The 25,409-nt window shown below is 42.1% G+C and overlaps 1 protein-coding gene across 6 annotated transcripts; it reads left to right on the top strand.

Moving 5' to 3' along the window:
- The first annotated feature begins 4,074 nt into the window (after nucleotides 1-4,074).
- On the top strand, nucleotides 4,075-25,409 carry RNF103 (ring finger protein 103). 6 transcript variants are annotated; one of them, XM_005292442.5, is made up of 5 exons: nucleotides 4,075-4,359; nucleotides 6,048-6,316; nucleotides 9,812-9,951; nucleotides 19,775-19,890; nucleotides 23,380-25,409. In XM_005292442.5, the coding sequence occupies exons 2-5, from the start codon at nucleotides 6,091-6,093 to the stop codon at nucleotides 24,950-24,952; spliced, it is 2,055 nt and encodes a 684-aa protein (XP_005292499.2). In that variant the 5' UTR covers nucleotides 4,075-4,359; nucleotides 6,048-6,090; the 3' UTR covers nucleotides 24,953-25,409. The 6 variants fall into 6 exon arrangements, with proteins under 6 accessions (XP_005292499.2, XP_065453308.1, XP_065453309.1 ...); XM_065597236.1 differs by having other exon boundaries at nucleotides 4,107-4,359; nucleotides 5,914-6,316; XM_065597237.1 differs by having other exon boundaries at nucleotides 4,331-4,426; nucleotides 5,914-6,316.

Raw genomic sequence — 25,409 nt, 5'->3', positions numbered from 1 at the left:
GGGCTACGGATAGGGAGTGAGTAGATGAACAGGTGAGGGGAAAAGTGCAACCAAAAATTTAATAATATATCCCAGAGGAGACGGAATAGGGTGGGAGCCAGTTATGTCAACAAAACAAACCGCAGTGTCTACGCTGATGCTTTGTTGCTTTAACTTTGCTGCAAAAAGCTCTATGCTTCTTGTCGGGGTGGTCTTATTTTGTCAGCAAAACAAGCTTTGTAGTGTGTACACCTCCCTTCTTTTGTCAGCAAAAGGCAGCTTTTGCCGATAAAACTTTGTAGTATAGACAAGGCCTAACACAATGTGATGGGGGATACAGCCTAGTCTCTGTCTGCTGATATCTCTCTACTTCAAGGGCTCCTCCTGCTTCAGTTCACCTAACTGGGTCACCTAGGTGCAAAATGGAGTTGAGGCAGAAGTGTTGTGGGGAGCCTTTCAACTACTGAGGCTAAGCCAGATCCCAGCCAGATTCACAGGCCCCTCTTCCACTAACCCTCTTTCTCTACAGAGAAACATTGGTAGTCTCCACTTCTTTGCAGTGAAAGTTTAATTCAGTTACCTTGCTGCCTAGTCTATCTCTGGGCTTTGATAGAAAATCAAATTTAAAAAAGTAGTGATGTCTGTTTCCTTACTATTAGGACAGTCATATTCCAGAGTTTCATATTTTGGTTTATTGGCCAAAATATCAGCATGTGACTATATATGAAAAGCCAGAAAGTTGAACTATAAGCCTAAAGAAACTATTTTAACCAAAAAACACAATCAATGCGCGGGGGGGAGTTGGGAATTAACTTTGAGGCTGTTGGCAAAGGTAATGCTGTTCTGCTTCACTTAGTCCATTGACAATAGGAAAATGCCATATTAGAGACACGCTTTGTCTATGTGCACCTACCACACCTCCCTTAATTGACATTAAACAGTTTTGCTGTGTGCTTTCCAAATTGATGAGGAGCTGGACAGCCCGTACCCTGCAAAGCATACTCCCTAAAACCACACAAGCAGTTAGGGATACAACATATGAGCAAAGTGTTCATATGGTAATAAGTCCACTGCTTATTAAAATCCTAAACAAACTTGTAACTAAAATTAAACATGGTAGGCTCCTCTCTCTTGCTTTCCTCCCACCCATCCATCCACATATGTCTGAGCTGCTCACTTTAGATAAATAGATTAATTAGTCAGCTAGGTTCTTGTAAGTGTCTCAGAAGAAGTATGTCTTTAAGAGAGATTTAAAGGAGAAGAGGGTTGTGGCTTTGCAGACCAGTTGTAGCATGGGTACAAAGAATCTGTTAGGGGCCTGACGTCAGATGAGGTTGAACATGCTTTTTATAATGCTGTTAACATTTTGGTCCTATCTACGCTAGTAGCCAAACCATTTTCTGCATGGGCAGGGGTGTGTGGTGGCTGGTCCTGTTAGTGGTCATTACAGCAGTGAGTCATTTTCTCATTATTTAGATGGATCCTTAGTGCATGGAAGATTTGACAGAGAGACCCACAAGTTATGCCTCACATTTGTCAGCTTGATAAAGTTTTGTAAACTGTGACATGTTATGAAGAAATGCAAGAGCATTACAACCCCTCCCTCTCATAGACTAACGTTAAAGTACCAACTGATCCCTGGATACATTCTGTTCAAGCTGGTCTTCCCCCATGTGGCTCAGTATTTAGCCAAACTATCTCATGAAATCAGTTTGTCCTTAATTGTCCAGTATTAGAGCTGTGTGGTTCACCCTTCAAATCTTTACTCTTGACTACCCCCTCACAAATGTACATAGTAAGAATAAAAGACTATAACTTTCAATATAGGGAGCAAAGTTGACAAAGCCAAAAGGCTCAGCTTGTGACCAGCTACCACTAAAATCAATTAATCTTGCCACTCTTGACTACCCGAACTCTACTCAGCAAGTACATTGAGGATAAGAGTAGCCATGTTCAAATTTGGGGAATGGTATCTATGGTGTTCTCATTGAAGAGGCCCTGGCTGTGAACTAACTTGCACCAGAAATTAGGTTGAGCTTGTGTCCTGAGACAGCTGCTACTAGACTTATTTTTCTGTAGGCCCTGCTATTATTATTTAAGGAGCCTTAGACCTTGTCTACATTACACAGTTTTGTCGACAAAAGTCAGCTTTCATCGACAAAACAGTGGCGGTGTACACACTCCAATGCTCCTTCTGCCAACAAAACTCTCCTTTTGGCAAAATAAAACCACCTTGATGAAAGGCATAGAGCTTTTTGAGGCAGAGTTAAATCAACTAAGTGTCAATGTAGACACGGCCTTTGGTTATGTTGCTATAATTGGCCTCCATGAGGTGTCCCACAATGCCCAGCCTGACCACTCTGGTCAGCAGTTTGAACTATGCTGTGCTGCACCCAGGTATTCACGCTTCCCCCTTTTAAGGCCCAAGAATTTTATGAAATTCTGCTTCCTAATTGCTTAAATAAATGAATTAATGGAGATATCCCACCTCCTAGAACTGGAAGGGATCTTGAAAGGTCATCAAGTCCAGGCCCCTGCCTTCACTAGCAGGACCAAGTACTGATTTTGCTCCAGATCCCTAAGTGGCCCCCTCAAGGATTGAACTCACAACCCTGGGTTTAGCAGGACAATGCTCAAACAACTGAGCTATCTGCTCCCTGTGGGCAGCTCAATGCATCTTCCCAGTTGACAATGGGGGTTCCACGCAGCAAATGCTCTCCCACTTGGAGCACACCTGAATTGTTGGCTCTGCTGGCATTGTGGGGACAGATGCCTGTGCAGTCGCAGTCCCAGCTCCGCTTCAGCTGTAGGAACTTCGATACCTATGGTCAGATTTCTCGTGGCTTATTGGATAAGAGTTACGAATGGAACATGCATCAGTGCTATGGTTTTGTGAAACTTTTCTTTTCATACAAAACTTAAATGGGGGTCCGAAGCTGCCTGATTCTGCATGGCTTTTCTATACTTAGGCTTGCAAAGATTACATTTTTATTTGTAAATGTCAATTTCACCATCCACACACAAAATGACAAAATTGCTAATTGAAATGTAAAGAATAGGCAATGTAAGAAAAATCCGGCTTGAGAACTTTAATTAGAGTTTGATTTAAGGATATCTACTTTGTATATTTTGGCATGTGATGTTGACAATGTGTGTGTTAACGGTTATAAAGATTTTATTTTTTGAATCTCAATGCCTACTATCATTAAATAATTAATATCTGATGCCCCCCCCCATTTCCTGCAATTGTGAAAATTCAATAAATAAAAAAAATGCTTAAACATTAAAATGTCAAAAGTATTAAAGAGGCTATAGTCAGTCACCACAGAATTTACCATTAATGTCCAACTGAGCACAAAGATTAAACTCCAGCTCAGGCAAATCACTGGGACAGGGGTTCCTATCTCTAGAAGCACTTAGGGCCTCACCCTGGGGAGCAGCAACATTCGGGTTGCTTGTTATCACTTTGGGTGAGAGGAATAAATCATGTGAGCTAAGGGGGGAGCACACCTTAAGCTCCATCAGACAGAGGCCACACATAGGGTGACCAGATGTCCTGATTTTATAGGGACAGTCCTGATTTTTGGGTCTTTTTCTTATATAGGCTCCTATTACCCTCCAACCCCTGTCCCGATTTTTTACATTTGCTATCTAGTCACCTAGCCACACAAGACAATCTGCCATCCTAGGCAAAACTTCAGTTTACCGCCGCCGCTCCTCCTCACAAGAGGACAGCAGATTTGGGGGGAGGGATAGCTCAGTGGTTTGAGCATTGGCCTGCTAAACCCAGGGTTGTGAGTTTAATCCTTGAGGGGGCCACTTAAAGATCTGGGGCAAAATCAGTACTTGGTCATGCTAGTGAAGGCAGGGGGCTGGACTCAACCCTTCCAGTTCTATGAGATAGGTATATCTCCATATATTATGATTTGCCCTCCCTCTGTCATGATGGAGGAGCAGATGGGCCATATTTGAGTGAGTGGCATTGTGACCTGGTGCATGGGGTTACAGGGCCACCCAAATTTGACCCAGCCACCTCCCCATCATGACAGAGGGGTGGCTGGGCCAAACCTGCAGCCTCAGGCAGCTGCCTAGCTTGCCTATAGCTAGAGCAGCCTCTGTCAGCAGGAAGGACCGGGCTCCTCGCGTTACACCCCTGTTCACGTGCCCTGGAGCTCCCTTGTTTGTGGAGTGTCAGCCCGTCACAGCAGGGACTGGGTTGGGGAGGGGAGCTGCGGAATCGCCAAGGAGGTTATTAAAAAGCCCGGCTCGGGGTGTTAAAAGCATGCCTGCCCCACACGTCAGCCTCTCCCGCTTCCGCCTCGGCTCGCTTGGTGTGGTGGCGATTCAGTCCTAGAGGGGGCCCGGGAGCTGCGGGCCGAGGTAAACACGCTGCTGCCCGTGCGCTTTAGCAAATGATAATACCAGTCACAGGATAAAGTCGGGGGAGGTAATAATTCCCGGGGGGCAATGAGGGGCTGGGGAAGAGATGGGGGGGGGGTGCGTGTCCGGGGCCGGAGAAAACGGGGGAGGGGAGAAGAGATGGGGGGCAATGAGGGAGTGGGGAAGAAATGGGGGGTGAGTGTCCGGGGAAGAGATGGGGGGCAGTGAGTGGCCAGGGAAGAGATGGGGGGGAGTGAGTGTCCAGGGAAGAGATGGGGGGCAATGAGTGTCCGGGGCTGGAGAAGAGATGGGGGGGAGTGAGTGTCCAGGGAAGAGATGGGGGGCAATGAGTGTCCGGGGCTGGGGAAGAGATGGGGGTGGGGGGCAATGAGTGTCCGGGGCTGGGGAAGAGATGGGGGTGGGGGGCAATGAGTGTCCGGGGCTGGGGAAGAGATGGGGGTGGGGGGCAATGAGTGTCCGGGGCTGGGGAAGAGATGGGGGGGGCAATGAGTGTCCGGGGCTGGAGAAGAGATGGAGGAGGGAGTGAGTGTCCAGGGAAGAGATGGGGGGGGGGGCAATGAGTGTCCGGGGCTGGGGAAGAGATGGGGGTGGGGGGCAATGAGTGTCCGGGGCTGGGGAAGAGATGGGGGGGAGTGAGTGTCCAGGGAAGAGATGGGGGGCAATGAGTGTCCGGGGCTGGGGAAGAGATGGGGGTGGGGGGCAATGAGTGTCCGGGGCTGGGGAAGAGATGGGGGGGGCAATGAGTGTCCGGGGCTGGAGAAGAGATGGGGGGGAGTGAGTGTCCAGGGAAGAGATGGGGGGGCAATGAGTGTCTGGGGCAGAGATGGGGGGGGGGGGGCAGTGAGTGTCCGGGGCTGGAGAAGAGATGGGGGGGCAGTGAGTGTCCAGGGAAGAGATGGGGGGCAATGAGTGTCCGGGGCCCGGGAACACGGGGGAGCCTGGGGCTGTCTGGGATCGGGGGTCTGTGTTTCTGGCCCTGCCCCCCTCCGCTCCCTTTGGCGGCTGGCTGAGCGCCCAGCACCGCCCGGGGGCGGGCGGAAACAGGGAGGGGGCGGAGCCCGAGATTCCCCCTCCCCGGCGCCCTTTGCCCCTCCCGCGGCTGTCCCCGGTTGCGACGTCACTTGTTATGTCTCCGCCGGCGGCTCGGGCTCCGCTGGGGCCAGGCCGGGCGGGGGAGGCCGGGACCCGGAGCTCGCAGGCAGGCGCCAGGCCCAGCGTCTCGGCCCGCTGACCGTTCGGCCCCGGGGAGTCCCCGAGCGGAGGCGTCTCCCCCCAACCCCCGCAGATCAGCCTCCACCCCCGCCTGACTGGGGGGGCCACTACCCCCCTTACTGCTCCCCCCCCGCCTGACTGGGGGCCACTACCCCCCTTACTGCTCCCCCTTCCCGGCCTGACTGGGGCCTCAGCTCCCCCCCTATCCCCATCCCCTCCCTGGCCTCACTAGGGGCGCAGCCCCCAGCTTCTTTCACCCTCCCCCGGCCAACTTGCCAACACCCCTGTGATCTCCTTTCTCTCCCCCCAACACCTGACCAGGGCAGCAAGGAGCGGGCCCAGGAGCCAGGGCGAGGAGGAGGATCCAGGCAGCAGCAGCAGCAGTGGGGTTATTGGTCTGAATAATTCGCTCCTTCCCCCTGCCTCCTCCATTGGGATCTCTCTCTCTCTCGTAGGATTGGCTCTCTCTGCAGAGAGTCACACACAGCGAGAGGAAAGATGTGGCTGAAGCTGTTTTTCTTGCTTCTCTATTTTCTGGTCCTGTTTGTCCTGGCCAGGTTTTTTGAAGCCATTGTCTGGTATGAAACTGGCTTCTTTGCCACCCAGTTGGTGGACCCGGTGGCCCTGAGCTTCAAGAAGCTGAAGACCATTTTGGAGTGCAGGGGGCTTGGGTACTCTGGGCTGCTGGAAAAGAAAGATGTCAGGGAGCTGGTGGAGAAGTCAGGTAAGAGATCATACGTAAGAAGATATTTCACCCATTAACGTTGAGAGGTTTTTTTGCCTAGGAATGGTTTTCTGTAGTTAATCTCTGAATGCTTGATTTAAAAAAAAAATCTTAATACACATTAAGAGCTTATTGGGGAACAAAATCATCTCAGTAGTAATAATCTTACATTTCTAATAGCAGCTTTCATACTGAAGGATCCTTAAGTGCTTTCCAGATTATACAAACAGCACTGAAGTGCAGCCACCTCTGGGGTGTAGGACAGCAGCCAGCTGGCACAGGGCATGCCTTACAACAGTATTGTGGGAGGAGGGAAATTTTGGCCAAGGACATCAGGGCAAATGCTACTCTTCTGAAAAGTATCATGATATGCTTACTGTGAGGGGACAGAGCCTCAGTTTTTCAGGTCTTGTCAAAATGTTATATACAGGACACATTTCTATTTCTCAATCTTGTGTCCACCTTTATGGGTTAACAGCTCGCCAAGCAGAATTTAAATAACCAACCAGTTGTCTTGGTCGACCAAATAATAAAATATTAGTGTGATAAATGTAAGAGATCGTTCAAAAAGCTGTAGAACTGTGAAATATATTAAATTTCTAACACAAGTTGTAAATGTGAATATCATATTATACCATCTGTCAAGAAAATAGGCCTTTTATATTCAGTAGACTAGTTACAGAGCAAAGGTTTTGCTTGCAGGAAAGAGAATATTTCAGAGAAGTTAGTCTGAGTTGCTGAGGGGGGTTGAACCTGAATGTTAGATTATGTTTGCACAGTAGGAAGTATGCTGTCAGCTTTGCTTCTAAAAGTCAAACTTTTTTTTCCCCTCCCATTCTGCATCCTCCTGGCTACTCTAGCCCTCTGTCAGCAGGAAGGACCAGGCTCTTAGCACACTCAGACCCTACGTGTTGCTATTAGATGAACTAGTCTCCATCCGAAGAAGTGAGGTTTTAACTCACGAAAGCTTATGCCCAATTAAATCTGTTAGTCTTTAAGGTGCCACCAGACTCCTTGTTGTTTGAGTCCCTTTGTGAATCTAGCCCAGTGATACTCAGGCCTAGGTTCATGAGCCGCAAGTGGCTCTTTAATGTGTCTCCTATGGCTCTTTGCCTCACACGATATTAAAACACTGTGTGATTTAATTATTAATCAATCGGGATGCTTTTACTATGTTATTAACCCATTTTAGTTGATAAAATAATAATACTTTGTCCATCATTTTGCTGTAAGAATAATAATATATAATATTAAAGAAACAATGAATTCACGTTACTGTGGCTCTTTTGGATAATGTTGATAGCTAATTTGGCTTCTGAACCACTGAGTCTAGGGGTACATCTTCACTACCCGCCGTATTGGCGGGTAGCAATCGATTTATCCGGGATCAATATATCGCGTCTCGTTAAGACGCGATATATCGATCCCCGAACGCGCTCACCGTCTACTCCGGAACTCCACCAGAGCGAGCGGCGGTAGTGGAGTCGAGGGGGCAGCCGCGGCTGTCAATCCCACGCCGTGTGAACCCCAGGTAATTCGATCCAAGATACTTCGATAGCGTAGCTGAAGTTGCGTATCTTGGATCGATTTCTATTCCCCCCCCCCCCCAGTGTAGACTGGCCCTAGGAGAAGAGAAGGATACCAGCAAATATGTTAATCTTTATAATAATGTGCCAGCTTTCCCTATGTGCTCCTCAACCTAGCAATCTGACTGGTTTCTTACAGGTGTTGCTTCAGAGGTGGGTCTTGAGGAGAGTGTAGTGTAGTGGTTTTATAGCTCTAGACATAAGAGCGTCACATGTACAAAATGCAGTTGGGAATTAGGCATGGAAATGTTTGTGTGAGAAGCTGAGAAAGGATGAGGTTGGCATCTTTGAAGGTGGCAAGCAACATAACGATTGAGCAGACCAGTAAAGAAGTGCAGTGTTGTAGAAGGGCCTTGATGATGAGGATGTGAAATTAGAATGTGATATGGCGAATGGGGTTGGGAGGCAGTGGAGATAGGGCTGATGTGAACTGAGTAACAGGCAAGGAAGATAATTTCAGCAGCTTTTTTAAAATTGATTGTCAAGGGGATGTGGGTGTAGGAGAGGGGGAGGATGGAGAAGATGCAACAGTAATCAAGATGGGAGCTAGGACCTCAAAGAGTGTTTGGGCAGAAAGAAAAAGACTAGCATGGATTGATTCTTAATTTACACTAGTGAAAGTGAGAGGAGATTTGGGTCCCTTTGACTTAAAAAAAAATTGTTGTTATTAATTGCTGATACCATTAACACTGACACTTTAAAAATCTAACTTGCTTTTCACCATTTACCTTGTTTAGTTACTTTTTTTTTTTTAATTACTTCCCTGGTTTGAACAGTGACAACTGATTAGTCAATGTTGCTTGTCACTTTTGCTTTTTGGCTCACATACTTTCATGAAGTTGTAATGTTTGGGTGCAAACACTGAAGGGGAATGTTTAACTCCAACCAAAATGTTGTCTGTTTTTTTTTTAATGTCACAGAAACACTCCTATGATTAAGTTTTGTAACATTCCCCCCCTCCTCTTTTTTTTTTTTTTTTTGGCTTTAAATCATGAGATGTCTCTCAATGAAGTTCATAGCTTTCTAACTACCAAGAGGTTCTACTTTAATTCTAAATTTCATACGTTCTGTAAGAAACAACTTCTTTGTTTACAAAAAATGTTTTCAAGAGATTGTTAATACCGAATAACATTATAGCAGTTACTGTATTAAACTATCTGGTTTGTAATGTCTCTAAAAGAAAGTATGGGAAAGGAAATGAGATAACAAAAGAGAGATTATCAAATAAGTTTATACACGTTGTTTTAAGGAAACAAATAATGTTGCTGGGCTTGAAGTTCTTAGGAAATGTTTACTACTTTGTAAATAGAATAAATCAATTTTTAGAGTGGAATAATTTAACCTTAGGCTAGCTGTGTAAAAGCTACTTTGGATTATCCCACTGTAAGTAAAATTCTAATTATAGTGTTATTGATTAGACAGGTTTTTAGAATTCCAAATTGGCAGTTTTAACAATTTGTCTTTTGCGTGATCTCTTTGTTCACTATAGAACTAAATTTAATGTAAAATAAAGGAGAAGACATCTAAACTAAAATTGATGTCTTCCAATTTAGTACTGCAAATGTCAGACAACATCAACAGGGACTTATGAGGCTGAGAATACATTTGTTTGTTTTTCAGTATGTCCAGTTATATATGTAGAGTATATCTGTGTAATGTTCATGTCTCATGGCTTATTGACAGCTAAAATTGGTGTGTGTTAACAGCATGAATACATAAACGAATAAATTAAGAATAAAGTTTTAATTGTCCCTGGACTGAAGTGATGCTGCACCCAGCTGTGTAAAATGTAATTAACAACATCTTCACTATCTGACAAAGAAATGGCTTTCGTATCAGAATATTTTTGATTAATGTGACCTTTATCAAATGTAGTGTAACTGTTTTTTCCCTTCTGTCCATTCTACAGGAGACCTCATGGAGGGTGAACTCTATTCTGCCCTCAAGGAAGAAGAGGCCTCTGAATCAGTTTCCAGTACAAACTTCAGTGGTGAAATGCACTTCTATGAGCTTGTAGAAGACACAAAGGATGGTATCTGGCTGGTACAGGTATTGGAAATTTTTCTAGTTTTTATCGTAGCTAAAATATGCTTCAAAGGAGAATATGCTTCACTTGCATCTGAAGAAGTGAGGTTCTTACCCACGAAAGCTTATGCTCCCAATACTTCTGTTAGTCTTAAAGGTGCCACAGGACGCTCTGTTGCTTTTTTCAAAGGAGAAGTTATTTTTGGAGACTAGTTCATCTAATAGCAACACGTAGGGTCTGAGTGTGCTAAGAGACTGTATTTGACTCTATGGAACAAGGGAAAACCCCAGAAGGGTTCTCCAAGGTAACAAGCACTGGAGAACTAACCTGTGTGAGAGCAGATAGGATAGGAAGTGACCGACTATCATAACTGTTTCTCATTAAACAGTTAGGGAGGGATAGCTCAGTGGTTTGAGCATTGGCCTGCTAAACCCAGGTTTGTGAGTTCAATCCCTGAGGGGGCCACTTAGGGATCTGGGGCAAAATCAGTACTTAGTCCTGCTAGTGAAGGCAGGGGGCTGGACTCGATGACCTTTCAGGGTCCCTTCCAGTTCTGTGAGATAGGTATAGGTATTAAATGTTTCTTGTAAACAGTATACTATAATATAGAATCAGTAAATAGCACAATAATACATATTTGTTCTTAAGTGTACACACTACACTGGAATATAGCCAGGTACAGTAAGAATTTGCCACTGTACGTTATGTATATGCACTGTAACATTCCAGTAGGAAAAGATAGGGATTTGGGGGGGAAATGTACTTGACCCCGACAGGGCAGGATAAAAAAATGTGTGTTTCCACCTTCCCAAAGGTCACCACCAACAATTTTAAAGGAATAAAATTGGTTGCATACTGTCAATTGCATACTGAATTTGATTGCAACGTATTATTCATCAGCTTACTTAATACATTTTAAAAATGTAGTTCTTTATTACTATGACTGATCAAATAGTAGACTATATTAGAAATAATTATTTGAATATAACTGGTATTTTTGAATAATATTTGACCAGCTATAGAGTTGGTCACGGTTACTGCAAAAATAAAAATCGTTGAATAAATTATTTGATCCAGTGCAGCTAATTGAATAGCATAGCATGTTTGCTAAATAGTATTTGCCCAGTCCTACAGAATAAAAGCAAGAAAGCTGTAGTATCTCCTTTCCATTCTTGGTTTCTCTCCATTTTTTTGTTCTAGTAAAAGCTTGTGGTATATGACTTTCTGAACTGTTTTCATTGTGTTTCTCTCTCTCTCTCCCTCTCCTCCCCTCCCTTCCACATTTCTTACTCTACATTGTGGCCTCTACTTTTTGTTCCCCTATATTTTCTGTGTCTCCTTTCTTTCTCAAATCTCTTTATCGTACTTTTTTTCTCCCCTAACTTATCTGATCAATCTGTACTGCTCCTCTCCATCTAATTGGCCACTCTGAGCCATATATATGTAGGGCTTGAAAATTTAACCAGACAGCTAATAGCCAGAGGACTAAACTCTCTAGGTACAGATCAGTAATAAAAATAGGGGCTCCAGTGTTCATGGGCAGTGCCCAGGGAAGATGCCAACCCTACCTCTGTTTTTTGCCGCCCCGAGCATGGCAGTCAGGCAGCCTTCGGTGACACACCTGCGGGCAATCCGCAGTCACACGGATTCAGCGGTGTTTCTGCGGGTGATCTGCCGGTCCCGCGGCTTCGGCATACCCGCCACCGAATTGCTGCCGAAGCCGCGGGACCAGCAGACCTCCCGCAGGCATGCCGCCAAAGGCCACCCGACTCCCACCCTCACTGCGACTGGCAGGCCGCCCCCGGCATGCGCTTGCTGCGCTGGTGCCTGGAGCCGCCCCTGCCTACCTTCTTTTCCCCCACATTGCTAGCACTAATTGCTTGGAAACAGAAAGGAGCTGGGATTCCTATCAGGGTACGGTCCCTGGATCTCCAGTCAGCTTTGGCGACTGTAATGAAGCAGGGGAAGAGTGACAGTCACAGCTCACCACGTGCCCAGCCAGTGTTTTGTAGGCTTTACAATTGAGGACGGTCTTAAAGTGGGTTTTGAAAGAGGATAAGGTAGTGGGTCTACACTTTTTTTTGGGTTTTGTTTGTTGTTGTCCTCCCCGGGAGTCTTTCCTATGCGTAAATAATGGCACAGAAAAAGTACGGAGATGTTAGATTTTTCCTGAAACTGGTGGGTGCAAAGGCTGGTCAAGTGAGGGCTCACTTAAGACAGGTTTATCTGTGAGTTGTATCTGAGTGTATTGTTTAGGGCCAGCAATATAAACATTTGAAGAAACAGATGAAAGTCAGTATGCAAAGAAATGTCAAGTATTTTGTGGCTATGTTCCTTCTTTTTCTGTAAACTCTTACACAAAGCATCCAAGATAATCTACATCAATACAAACAATCGCACCTTCCTCAATCACTGCATATGTCAAAGTGCCTGGTACTTCTCCGGGGAGCTTCCTTGGAGTCCCCGGAGCAGGAACATTCTTTCTCTTGTATGAGCTCATCACCTCTTTCCTTTTATTCCTCTGCTTCTGACTTGCCAGCTGCTGATGTGGCATTTCCTCTTTGGTTGATAAGGAAGATAAGCAACAACTCCAAGAGCTGAGGGCAGTGCAGTTTACCATATTGATAACCATGTTGATGTAGGATTGGTATGTGGCACTCTCGCTTCCTCTTATCCCTCCTGCTACAGCCTCAGCTCTGCAGACAGGTTGTCGAATTTCCTCATGCCTGGTGACATGAGTGATTCCAATATCATTGTTACATTATATGACTCTCAAATATACAGCAAGTCATCTACAGATAAAATGCCTCTTTAAACGATGTTGAGTATCATGTATGTGTTGTCAGGGCTGTGGCCTAGCTACTGCCATATACCATAAATGGACAGACCTGCAAAAACCTTCTGATCAGGTCTCCTGTCTCTGACCGTAGCCATTGTTGGAAGTGTCAGAGGAAGTTGTGAAACCCTCACAATATACCTGTACAACAACAACACCTTGAATGTGGAGAGGAAAAGGAAACTTCCAGGCTTCTGCTGCTGATTAGCTTGTGACATGAAAACATAAGGAGAGCTAGAATGAAATAAGGACTGTCAAAGGGCAGCTGCAAAGGATGTTCTAATTCATGTAAAATGTTGAAGTCTTTTCTGAATTTAAGCTGTTTGCCTGAATAATGTAATGTGGCAACAAGCTTTTTTGTGTTTTGGGAGGTTCTTGTTTTTGTGTTTTGCACACAAGGTCTTAACTTTTATATTTGCCTTTTAATTAATCAGGTGCTCTCTTGTTCTTGCATTTTAAAGAGAGCTGAGTAGAAGTTCTCCACTCTTACAAAGAAGGCTGTTATTTATATATCACTTACGTCTTTTCCAATGGAAATAGCCTTTTATGTCTAGATTCACAAAGGTACTTAGGCACCTAAGTTCCAGTTTTAGAGTCCACTGCAATCCACAAGACTTCCAGGGAACTCATTCAAGCCTTAGGGTAAAAGTTCCCTAATCACCTAAGGTTTTGCCTCTGAACATGCATGCTTATGCCTCACTCTAGGCATTCAGACACCTATCTCCTGCTTAAGGCCCAGAGCAATTCACAAACAGGGAAGATGGGCATTTGTCTGCTTAACTTGCAGATGGAGCCAGATTAGGGTGACCGTATTTCCCAAAGGGAAAAGAGAACACCGGGTGAGGCTAGCCTGAGGTGCCCCACTCCACCCCAACCCCCACGTGGGGCTGGTGTTGCTGCGCGCCCAAGCCCTGCCTTCTCCTCTGCGTCAGGATGAGGCTAGAGTTGCTGCTTGCTCGAACCCTGCCTGAGCCCTGTCTCCCACTCTGTGCGGGACTGGCATCACCGCTCCTCCCCCCCCCCCCCACATTTCTCTGCACCCCACTTTTTTTACAAAACTGGGCGTTTGCTTTTGCCAAAAAAGTCGGGACAGCTAGGACAGGGCTTAAAAAAAGGGACTGTCGGGCCAAAACAGGACGTATGGTCACCCTTGATTCAGTAGGTATGCTCAGAGGCTGCCTATTAGATCAGGTCCCATTCAAAATCTGAGGGGAGAGGAGGAGAAGGTGGTGCCCATCTTATAACTTTTAAACCAGTGGTTAGAGTACTCACCTGGGATGCGGGAGACTCAGGTTCAATTCACCCCTCTGCCAGAAGCAGGGAAAGAATTTGAACAGGTGGTCTCCCATCCCTCAGGAGAGTGCTCTAACCATTAAGCAATGGGATATTCTGATGTAGGGCTCCTAGTCTCCAGTAGAAGCTGTTCTACTGTATATAAATACTTTGAGTAATTGGAACGGGGGACTGGTCCCTGGGTCTCCATCCTCCAAGGGGGCGCCCTAACCATCTGGCTACAAAGTCATTCTTTCTCTCTCTCTCTGGCCCAGTGACTTTAAGTATTTATCCACAACGGAAGAGCTTTAACATAAGAGACTGGGGGAGGCCTTTTCAGAATATCTAGAACTCAGTGGTTAGTGCACTCTTCTCAGATGTCAGACCCCTGTTCAGTCCCCTTTTTTCTTTTAAGTTGGTATTTATTTCAAACAGCTGCTGTTTCACCATAGATAGGTGAAATGATCCCCAAGTAGGTTCCATATTAGTTTGTAAAATGCTTTGGGTTCCTTTAGAGATTCAAGGTGGGTAAGGTAATATCTTTTATTGGACCAACTTCTGTTGGTAAGAGAGATAGGGTGACCAGACAGCAAGTGTGAAAAATTGGGATGGGGGTGGGGGGGTAATAGGAGCCTATATAAGAGAGAGACCCAAAAATCGGGACTGTCCCTATACAATCGGGACATCTGGTCACCCTAAAGAGAGACAAGCTTTTGAGTTCACACAGAGCTCTTCTTCAGGTCTGGGAAACGTACTCAGAGAGTCATAGCTAGGTACAAGAGAGATCAGATTGGTTAATTTATTTATTGGTTAATAATAAAAGGTATTACCTCACCCACTTTGTGTCTTTAATATCCTGGGACCGACACAGCTACAACAACATTGGGATTCTTCAGTCAAACAACTTTAGTCACCCTGTGTTCTTGATAAAGTACTACATTTTAAATCAGGATGGATAAAAATCAATGATTTAAAAAAAAATTTTTTGATAGGTTTTTTCTTCTAAAGATAGTTTTAATTAAGATACATTATAGCTCAAAGATATCTCCTCATGGGATTATAAATTCTAATTCTATACTATGAGACAATATATTCATGTAATGTTTAAGAAAAGTTTTGTAAATGAGTTCCAATAGTTCATGGATTAGGGACCCAATCTTATGGGGTTCCACAGGCTTCTGTATAGATTATTTAGGTTAATCTTTCTATCTACCCAATGGGACTCGGTGCTCAGTCTAGAAGATACCATCTGAGTAACCAGTAAGGTAATAAAGAAGCTGTTTTAAGCTGGTTTGGTGAATCTAAGTATTGAAATATCCACCAGCTTTATGGAGATTGTCTGCCCCATTCTTTGCAGTTCACCCTAATTGAGTGACCACAGCTGGCTCCCCACTAGGACCCGGGTCACACACTTGATTAACTTACTTTAATCAATGCTTAGTTGCTTAATTTTGCAGTTCTCAAACTGTGGATTTGTGTCTCCAGAGATAACATGCTTGTTAACAGGAAAAATGTTTTAAAATAAATAAATTAAATAATATAGAGAGGTGAGAAATAACAGACCTCAACTCTATTGTCCCTCTGCAAATTTGTGTACACAGAGTCAATCCCTTACCTCTCTCTCTAAAAGTGCAAAGTTTAAAAAGTTCAATGAATAGAAGATTGTTGAGGGCGGAATAGATCTGGACAAGGAGAAGAAGCCTGGAGCTAAATGTGAGAAAGGAGGGACATATGCTTGTTTTGTTAAAATATTATATGTTTGCTGTTGATGAAAAAAATCAAGGCTACTTAATGTTGTTGTTTTAGTTAAATAAAACAATTTAAATGTCTGTCTGGTGATGTTCTCCTCCTAATGCAGCATGGCAAGAAAATCATCCAAACATTAATTATTAACCTGTTGAATTGGAGATAGTTCACCTCCCAATGACTTCATAAATATCTGCTTCAATTACCTTTGGTAAATGAAATAACCAAACACTCATTCCTTTTCTTATATAGCTGTAAAACTAATCTGAAAAGTTTTCAAAATAAATCACTGTTTAAAAATGTATAGTGTGTACCTCTAAAAATGAAACTTCATCTATCTCTGAGTTGTGAAGAATATGTATTAAGGTTATAACAACCAACAAGAATGCACTTTTAGGTAGAAAATCATGATTAAATCGAGTCTTCCTGACTAGTGATTTAAATAATGATTTAAATCAAATCCACCCTGTTTTAAATTAGCATGCATTATACCTTATTCTCTGTGATATGATGAAAGCATTATTTATCATTAAAATTGTCTAATCTTATTTTAATGTTTTTTGTATCAAAATATACCTAATCCCTCTCCTGCATCTCATCATAATCCCTCTTGTGCCTCAAATGCACAGAACGTTTTTATCCTATGTCTCGTAACCACGGTGTGTGTGTGGGGGGATCTTTTAGAAATCAAAAATGCTAAAATAACATACTGTACTGGAGACGATACCAAAGTTTTACAATTAAATGCTGTTCTTGTTTTCATTTTTCAACTGCTTGATCCTTCATTCACATTCTTGTGATGTTTGCACATCTTCTTGGAAATTTAATGAGGGACTAGATATTATTATAATGACCTGCAAAAAACTCTGCATGAAATAGCATGAAGGATATCTGGCTTAAACCAATAGCAGAAATGAAATTTAGAATTTATGCTGCTACCCTGCTGTACTCATGTTTGTGTATTTCTGGGGTAATGGAACAGGGAGTGATCTTTCTATGTTGCGTAGAGACAGCAGCTGATCTGGACAGTAGGAGTGTTTAATTTCCTCAAATTCATTGGCTTATATCAAACCCTTCAACACTTGTATGGGATTTATAGTGGAATAATAATAAAGTTTAAAAAAAAACCTTATAAGGGCAATTGGCAAAGCAAGTAGCAACTATACTGATTATCTAATGATGGAGAAACCATTTGGCTGCACAATTGTCTGAGATGCTTTCATGTTGGGGGAAAGGGAGAGTCACTTCCTACTGATGTTGTTCTAGGCATCTATACCTTACTCATCCAAATATCTGTTCTTAAAGGGCTTTTGGTCTCTTTGCCCCATAATTTTGAGACACATTTTCATTGAGACTTCATTTGAAATCGTTTGGGACCTTTCACTCTAATCCAATGTCAACAAAGCTATTGTATTGCAAGTTTTATTGTGCAATTTCCTGTCAAAATCTACAGGATTTTACATTGTTACCATATTGTATATTCCTATATTAATTTTAATTTTAAGTAATATCTTAAAACAATATTATTGTGTATTAGAATATTAATATAATGTTATAATAGACATGTATCTTTTTGTTTTTTAAAATGTTGTAATTAAAAAACCTAAGCATCAGAAGTCTGGAAATAATTAACGATCCAATACTAACTTTAATTCTGCTTTCATACTTTTCATTTATCAGTGGGATCACCGGTCTATCTTCAAGTACATAGATGGTACCCATTATCATAGTATCTGAGCATCTCATCATCTTTTAAAATAATCATCCCTTCAATTCTGTAGATGAACTGAGGCTTAGAGAAACTAAATGACTTACCCAAGGTCACACAGGCACTTTGTGGCAGAGCATGGAATTGAATCCACATCTCCCAGGCTAGTGCCCTAACTACTGGACTATTATGTCTCTCCAAGTTGCCTCACTACTCTACCTGACTAATTGCTACATGACAGCAATTTGTCTTCTCTCTTCCATATACAGATATCAGTGATCTGGACTGTGTAACCTCAACCAACCCTTCTCACCTGTATTTAGACTCAGACTATGCATATAATCTTTAATATATACAGGATTGTTGGTTAACACAGTACTTTTGTTATTAGGTCCTCTTGACACATTAAATCCCTAATGGACTATTATGATGTAAATTTTATTACATTAATTCCCATTCAAACTGAGATCCATTTGCAGATTATGAACACGTATAGCATGAAATGTGATGCATAGAGGATAAAATCCTACCCTGTCTGTGCACTGAACTAGTGATGTCAGCAGGTGTTCACTGTGCAGAGTGGCTGCAATATATGGCTCTTTGCCATCTTAGTATTTTACAAAGGAAAAAAAACAAAAGACACAATTCCAAGAAGTGCTGGCAAAACTTCATTTTGCAAAACCATGTTGTAAATTAGTTTTTTAACTAGATCCGTCATGGTTTAAAACCACTAATAATGTGTTCATTCTCTAGTGCAAATAAATAACCAATTCCAACAGAGAATCCTTTTTGTCACTTGAACATAATGCAACTGTGCTGTAATGGTGCAATCAGTGCAAACAGCCAAATTGCACTGACACCTACTAGTGACTGTTGTATTTTCTTGGCGGTCATTACAAGTAATTGTATAGTGCAGTATGAAAGTGGGAGAGACAGTGAAGTAGTGTTTCACTTTTATGTAATGTTAAAATATATTTGTCCTCTGGACTTCCGACAGCCTTGTTTTTTCCCTGTACAATGGAAGAGTGTTTCTGGCTGTCTTAGGGTTTTTGGTTCTGGCCATCCAATCTTTAATTATGTTTCAGTTGTCCTAATGTTTGCTCACAATGACTATGCAGCCGCCTGCACGAGCAACATAGGGTGGCTAATCACGATGGAGATAGCAACTTTTGCAGTGTGTGTGAAATTTCCGATTGTTAGGTCAGATGATCATTGGGACCACTTTTACTGTGTTTATTAAAATAAACACTTGACAAAGGTGAGTTTTAAAATTGAAGTCTGAAATCATTTAGAAAGTGACAACCAGTCAGCTTTTAGGGCATATTAAGCATTTCTAAAATAAGCAGTGTGTGTAGATACTGTAATGTCACACTGATTGATTCGTGATCAATCATATAACTTAAAATTACCTGTCAGCAGCTTGCAGGCAGTATTTTAACACTCTCTTTCTTTCCCTCGGTTTTGATAAGTCAGATGATGAGTGTTTAATCATTTATTTGTGGCACCTTTGATCAAAGAGGCTCTGAGCATTTTATAGACATTATTAACTAAGCCTTGGAACCTCTCTGTGAATTAAGTATTAACCTCATGTTGCAAATGGGGAAGAAGCCTCATGTTGCAAATGAGGCATGGAGTAGTTACATACAGTCCTAGAGTGAGTGACTGGTAGAGTTGGAATTAAATTCCTAGGTGCCGATCTGTGGATCTAATCACTAGACAGCATTGCCTCCTTTGGCAAATGGCTTAAGGGAGTCTAATATGGTAATGGTTGTGTGTAGTCTAAAGCAGCTATGTATAATTCTACTTGCTCTGGGTCAACTTCTTTTGGGTAGGTTTTAGTTTTTCATTGGGATAGAGAGGAGAGACTGGTGAGTAATGTATCACTAACATTTTCCTCACTGTGGTAAAGAGCAAGCATATTTTTGTACCTGGGCTGGTAAATTTTAATGAGTTTTGCAAGGCTGCTATTAAATGTTAGATGCTTTGGTATGTAGCAAATAATTATATTAGTTGTCATGTCCCTGACATGTTTTTCTCTTGGCAAGAAACCATTATACTCCTACTACCAATGTTACAGCTTCACTTACCAAACACAGTCATTTAGCTAGGGATAGACAAAACTTCAGAATGAAATCTTTAGTATATTCTGGAGGAAATGAAATATTGAGGATGAACCGGTTTCTGTTTTCATTAAAAGTGAACTTAATTGTAGGAGAGCAGATGTCGTAAACGTTGATTTAAGTTTGTTTCTGGGACTAAAGCTTTTTTCCCCCTTTGGCAATAGGTGATAGCGAATGATAGAAGTCCTCTTGTGGGTAAAGTCCATTGGGAAAAAATGGTGAAGAAAGTATCAAGGTTTGGCATACGGACAGGCACTTTTAACTGCTCCAGTGACCCCAGGTATGTTCTTTAAAGGGTGATCTAAATCCGTAAGATGTCTTAAAGTACAGTTGGATTCTAACTGGAATGCCTTCTGTTGTAAAGGTAGCCACGACAAAAGGCTGCTACCTGCAGGTTTTTATCTTCACTAAAGTATGTTCAAAACTCTCCATTATGATTTTCATAAATTACCCATAAAATTGCTGCTACTAAAAGCAGCATCAGAGAAATATATATTTACAGCAGTGTGAAAAGATGACTAAATGAATCTGTTGGTTTTATAGCCATGACTGAAGTTAATGGGAATTGTGCTCACTTATGGCCTGGCTGAATCTGGCCCATGTTGGATGCATTTATTAGTTACAAGACTCTAAATCTTAGTCTGAAAAGGGGGGCATATATATGTTTTATGGCCACCATGTTTTAACTGTGGGGTTGTCCAAATGGGCAGGGAAAGTCCACTGGAGCTCTACACGCTAGCTACTCCACACTAACTCACTGTGTGGACACTCTCTTACTGTGCACCAATATGCCTTTGTGCACATTAGCTTAATGTACTTTGGAAGTGCATTAAGCTAAACTGCCTAAAGGCACTCTTAGTGCTCATAAGAATGGCCATCCTGGGTCAGACCAAAGGTCCATCTAGCCCAGTATCTTGTCTTCCGACAATGGCCAATGCCAGGTGCTTCAGAGGGAATGAACAGAACAGGTAATCATAAAATGATCCATCCCCTGTCACCCATTCCCAGCTTTTGGCAAACAGAGGCTAGGGATACTTCAGAGCATGGTTTTGCATCCCTGCCCATTCTGGCTAATAGCCATTGATGGACCTATCCTCCATGAACTTATCTAGTTATTTTTTGAACCCTGGTATTGTCTTGGCCTTCACAACATCCTCTGGTAAAGAGTTCCACAGGTTGACTGCGTTGTGTGAAGGAATACTTCCTTTTGTTTGAATTAAACTTCCTGCCTATTAATTCTTGTGTTATGAGAAGGAGTAAATAACACTTCCCTATTTCCTTTCTCCACACCAATCATTATTTTATAGACCTCTATCATATCCCCCCCTTTAGTTGTATCTTTTCGAAGCTGAAAAGTCCCAGTCTTATTAATCTGTCCTCATATGGAAGCTATTCGATATCCCTAATCATTTTAGTTGCCCTTTTCTATACCTTTTTAAATTCTAATATATGTTTTTTGAGATGGGGTGACCAGATCCGCACGCAGCACTCAAGATGTGGGCATACCATGGATTTATATAGAGGCAATAGGATATTTTCTGTCTTATTCTCTATCCCTTTCATAATGATTCCCAACATTGTTAGTTTTTTTGACTACCACTGCACATTGGAAAAAGGGCTCAGTAAGAATGTCCACATGGGGAGTTAGTGTGGAGTAGCTAGTGCACTTTAGGCTCACATCCTAGCTTACTGTGCACGGATTTCCATGTGTAGACAAGTCCTTTGTTTGAACCTTGACAATAGTACCCTATTCTCAGAAGAATGTACATAGGATATTGTTCCCTCTGAGCCTGAGGAATGTGTGTATATACATGTGTAAATATGAACACACCCTTTTAACAACATATAGTATCCTGTTGGAAAGTAGACATAATGTAACCGAAGCTCTTAAATGTGCCAGAGACTCTCTGATTCTTGAACATCACTATACATGGAAGAATCTCCGAAGAATCTGTTTCCGCTGCTTCAACAGCAGCTGTTGCTATGCTGTTGCAAAACCAATAAAATCCTTATCACTTAGCAGGCATCAGTGGTCACTTCCTTCAGAGGACAGACCAACTTGCCATGAATTTCAGTAGTATATACAGGAAGAGTAGTATGTGTGCATGATTCTTATAGGGTCTGAATCCTAAAAGTTTACAGAAGTCCTAAACTGAATAGGATGAGAGAAATTTTAGATTATACGTGTTTATGCAAGCTAATATTGTATGATTTTTTTTTTACTTTAAACATCTTAAAAATGAGAGGCAGCATTCAGAGATTCATAGAGTTTAAGGCCAGAAGAGACCATTAGATCATCTAGTTGTGTACGTAATTTCTGACTAGCCTTCACATTGTGATCAAATATTAGTTTTGTTTCTTTAAGTTAGATTTTATTTAAAAATAACATTGTATTTTAGACTTTTTTGTCTTGCTGAATAAATGCTCATGAATAATTTTCATCAGACAACAGTTGAAACTCCCACTAGAGCACCAGCATCATCATCATCCGTTAAGATTCTTTTGCTATTGGCATAATATCTTGTGGCCCTTTCAAAAAATTAATGTTAACTTCTTTTTGTGGTGGCAGCAATTAATTTTTTTATATGGGGAATTTAAAAATAATTGCTCAAAACTACAACTACAGATAGAAAGGGAATAGATTATTTGGATGGTGAGCTAATCTTCCTGCTTTTATTCCTTTGCAGGACTTGTTTGTCAGGCTTGGAAAGAGAGGCAGATGGCTGTGTTTATAGTTATTGTTGGTTTTTTAAGATGTCCTGAAAAATTTATCAGACACCTGCTAACTAAATGGATTAGTCTTAGGCTGATACAAAAGGTTTGTGGGGGAAGAGGTCACTAGTGAGTTCCAGGAACAACACCTGGCTGACCAGCCCAGCCCCGTAGTTGCTGGAATTAGAAAAGGTTCTTGGAAATCTGCCAGGGAGTTGTCTGTGGACCCTCTTGGGAGCTTAGTCTTTATCAAACTTGGGCTAGTAGGTGTTTGTTTGAAGTCAGTCTCTCTTCCCTTCCTTCAGCCAGCTGGGAAGCAGAGAAGCTTTCTCTTGTAGAACTTCAGTCCAGAACCTCCTGGCAGAATGCCTCTGTTCCTTTTCCCTTAACAGTGCTTCTTTTTATGTCTTCCACCCCACTGAATAGCTTCAGTACCTGCCTCTGTGGCTCATAGCTTTGCCAAGAAGCCAAAGAGTGAAATTACATGATTCTTCTCTCTTCAAAGCAGCAGTGAAACAGACTAACTTCACTCTGCTACTGCTTGACAAAGCTATGAATAACAACAGAAGCACCCGGGAGGTTAGTTTGCAGAGTCAAGAAAGCAGGGCTGCATCTGTTTACATTGTAAAGGTTATCTCTACAACTGGAAGGCCTAGGAACTTAATCACTTCTAAAATTAACGCTTTCTACTTACCTCTCGAAAGTGAGCACGTTTTTTTTCAAGTTTTACTATAAGAACTTCAATATCAGTGATACATAACTTTATTACTTATAATAAACCCTTATTTAGCACTTTCCTCATAAACAGTGCTTTACGCATCTTCTCAAGACCCCACAGCACCCTTGTGAAGTATGTAGGAAAGTAGAAGAATTATAACAGCAGGTTCTGGGAGTGGGGAAAGGTTTCCATGGGTGTTGAGGGCACACACCTCCCATTTATTTCGCTGTGTGCAGGTGCTCAGCGCCTCTGATAATCATCAGACTTGCATTCAAAATTTAAGGACTGCTGTCCTAGAAATATAAAACTCCATAGTCTTATCCACTATTTTCTTTGCAGATACTGCAGGAGAAGAGGCTGGGTGAGATCCACACTAATTATGTCAGTCCCACAAACCAGTACCTCCAAGGGGAAAGTGATGCTTAAAGAATACAGTGGACGCAAAATTGAAGCTGAGCACATTTTCAAGTGGATAACAGCCCATGCAGCTTCTCGGATCAAAACTATCTACAACTCTGAACATTTAAAAGAAGAATGGAACAAAAGTGACCAGTATCGGGTGAAAATATACCTTTTTGCTAACCTTGACCAGCCTCCAGCTTTCTTCTCTGCACTAAGTGTAAAGTTTACTGGAAGAGTTGAGTTTATTTTTGTGAATGTAGAAAACTGGGACAACAAGAGTCATATGGCGGAGATTGGTATCTTTAAGACCCCATCCTACATACTTAGAACTCCAGAGGGAATTTACAGGTATGGGAATAAGACTGGTGAATTTATATCCCTACGAGCCATGGATTCCTTCTTGCGCTCAATACAACCTGAAGTTAATGATTTATTTGTTTTAAGCTTAGTATTGGTTAATCTGATGGCTTGGATGGACCTATTTATCACACAAGGTGCTACTATAAAGCGTTTTGTGGTTCTTATAAGCACTTTAGGGACGTATAATTCTCTCTTAATTATTTCTTGGCTACCTGTGTTGGGCTTTTTGCAGTTACCTTACTTAGATAGCTTTTATGAGTATAGTTTAAAACTCTTCAGGTATTCTAATACAACTACTTTGGCTTCGTGGGTGAGAGCTGACTGGATGTTCTACTCATCACACCCAGCCCTATTCCTCAGCACTTACCTGGGTCATGGCTTACTAGTAGATTACTTTGAGAAAAAAAGACGACGGAACAACAATGATGAAATAAATGCCAATAACTTGGAATGGCTGTCAAGTCTGTGGGACTGGTACACCAGCTACTTGTTCCACCCAATCGCTTCTTTTCAACACTTCCCCTATGAATCCGATTGGGACGAAGACCCAGATTTGTTCTTAGAGCGATTAGCTTTCCCTGATTTATGGCTTCACCCTCTGATACCAACTGATTATATAAAAAGTTTACCAATGTGGCGGTTTAAATGTCTTGGCATCCATTCTGAAGAGGAAATGTTGGAAGCCTCTCAAGAAAGTGAAAGTGACTCAGACAGTGAAAGCAAAGATGTCTTGAGTGGTGAAAAAGAAGTATCTGAGGATGAGCTAAGTACAGTTCACAGTCCCAGTGAAGGAGAGCCTCAGTGCAATGCTGAGATCTGTTCATGTGCCAATAAAAATGGTCATAACGAGCCATATGAAAGGAAAGCGAGGTCGTATGGATCATATAGCACTACAGAAGACATGGAATCAGATTGGTCAGCCTGGCCCTCTAATATGTTGCACTGTACAGAATGTGTTGTGTGTCTAGAGAATTTTGAAAATGGATGTCTGCTAATGGGTTTACCATGTGGTCATGTGTTTCATCAGAATTGCATCGTGATGTGGTTAGCTGGGGGGCGACATTGCTGCCCAGTTTGTAGATGGGCTTCTTATAAGAAAAAGCAGCCATATACACATCATCAGCCTTTGTCAAATGATACCCCATCTTAGCTGTGTACTAATGTCCTTTGTAAGCTTTAAGTATATTACAGCTTGCCTTTTAAATGTTAGTCACTTAAAGATTTTGTGGTTTGAAGTTTTAGTTTAAATGTTAGTGCAGTGAACTAAAATATACATGATGGTAATGTTAATGACAGAATCATTTGGTTGCCTTGTATGTTGAAACTGAATGCATACTTACTATACAATTAATTATTTTTTCCTCTACAACGTTTGGAAACTTCATGCAGTTTTTGTAAGCACAAAGATCAAGCCTACAACAAAAGTGTATTCCAGCAAAAGTTTACAAGTTAGGGTTTGGGTGAACATTTGAAATTCTAATCTGAGATAATTGCATAATTTGAGTTTCTTCTTTTAGCGTCTGCTCAGCACACCTTTGTTGAATAATGTATGTTATATGACAGTACCATTTAAAAATAAATCCGTAAAATAAATTATTTTAAAAGGA

The sequence above is a fragment of the Chrysemys picta genome, chromosome 5, assembly GCF_011386835.1.
Source record: "Chrysemys picta bellii isolate R12L10 chromosome 5, ASM1138683v2, whole genome shotgun sequence".
NCBI classification, from domain to species: Eukaryota; Metazoa; Chordata; order Testudines; family Emydidae; genus Chrysemys; species Chrysemys picta.
The sequence above is the reverse complement of the archived record's forward strand: the minus strand, read 5'-3'. Positions and strand labels throughout refer to the sequence as shown.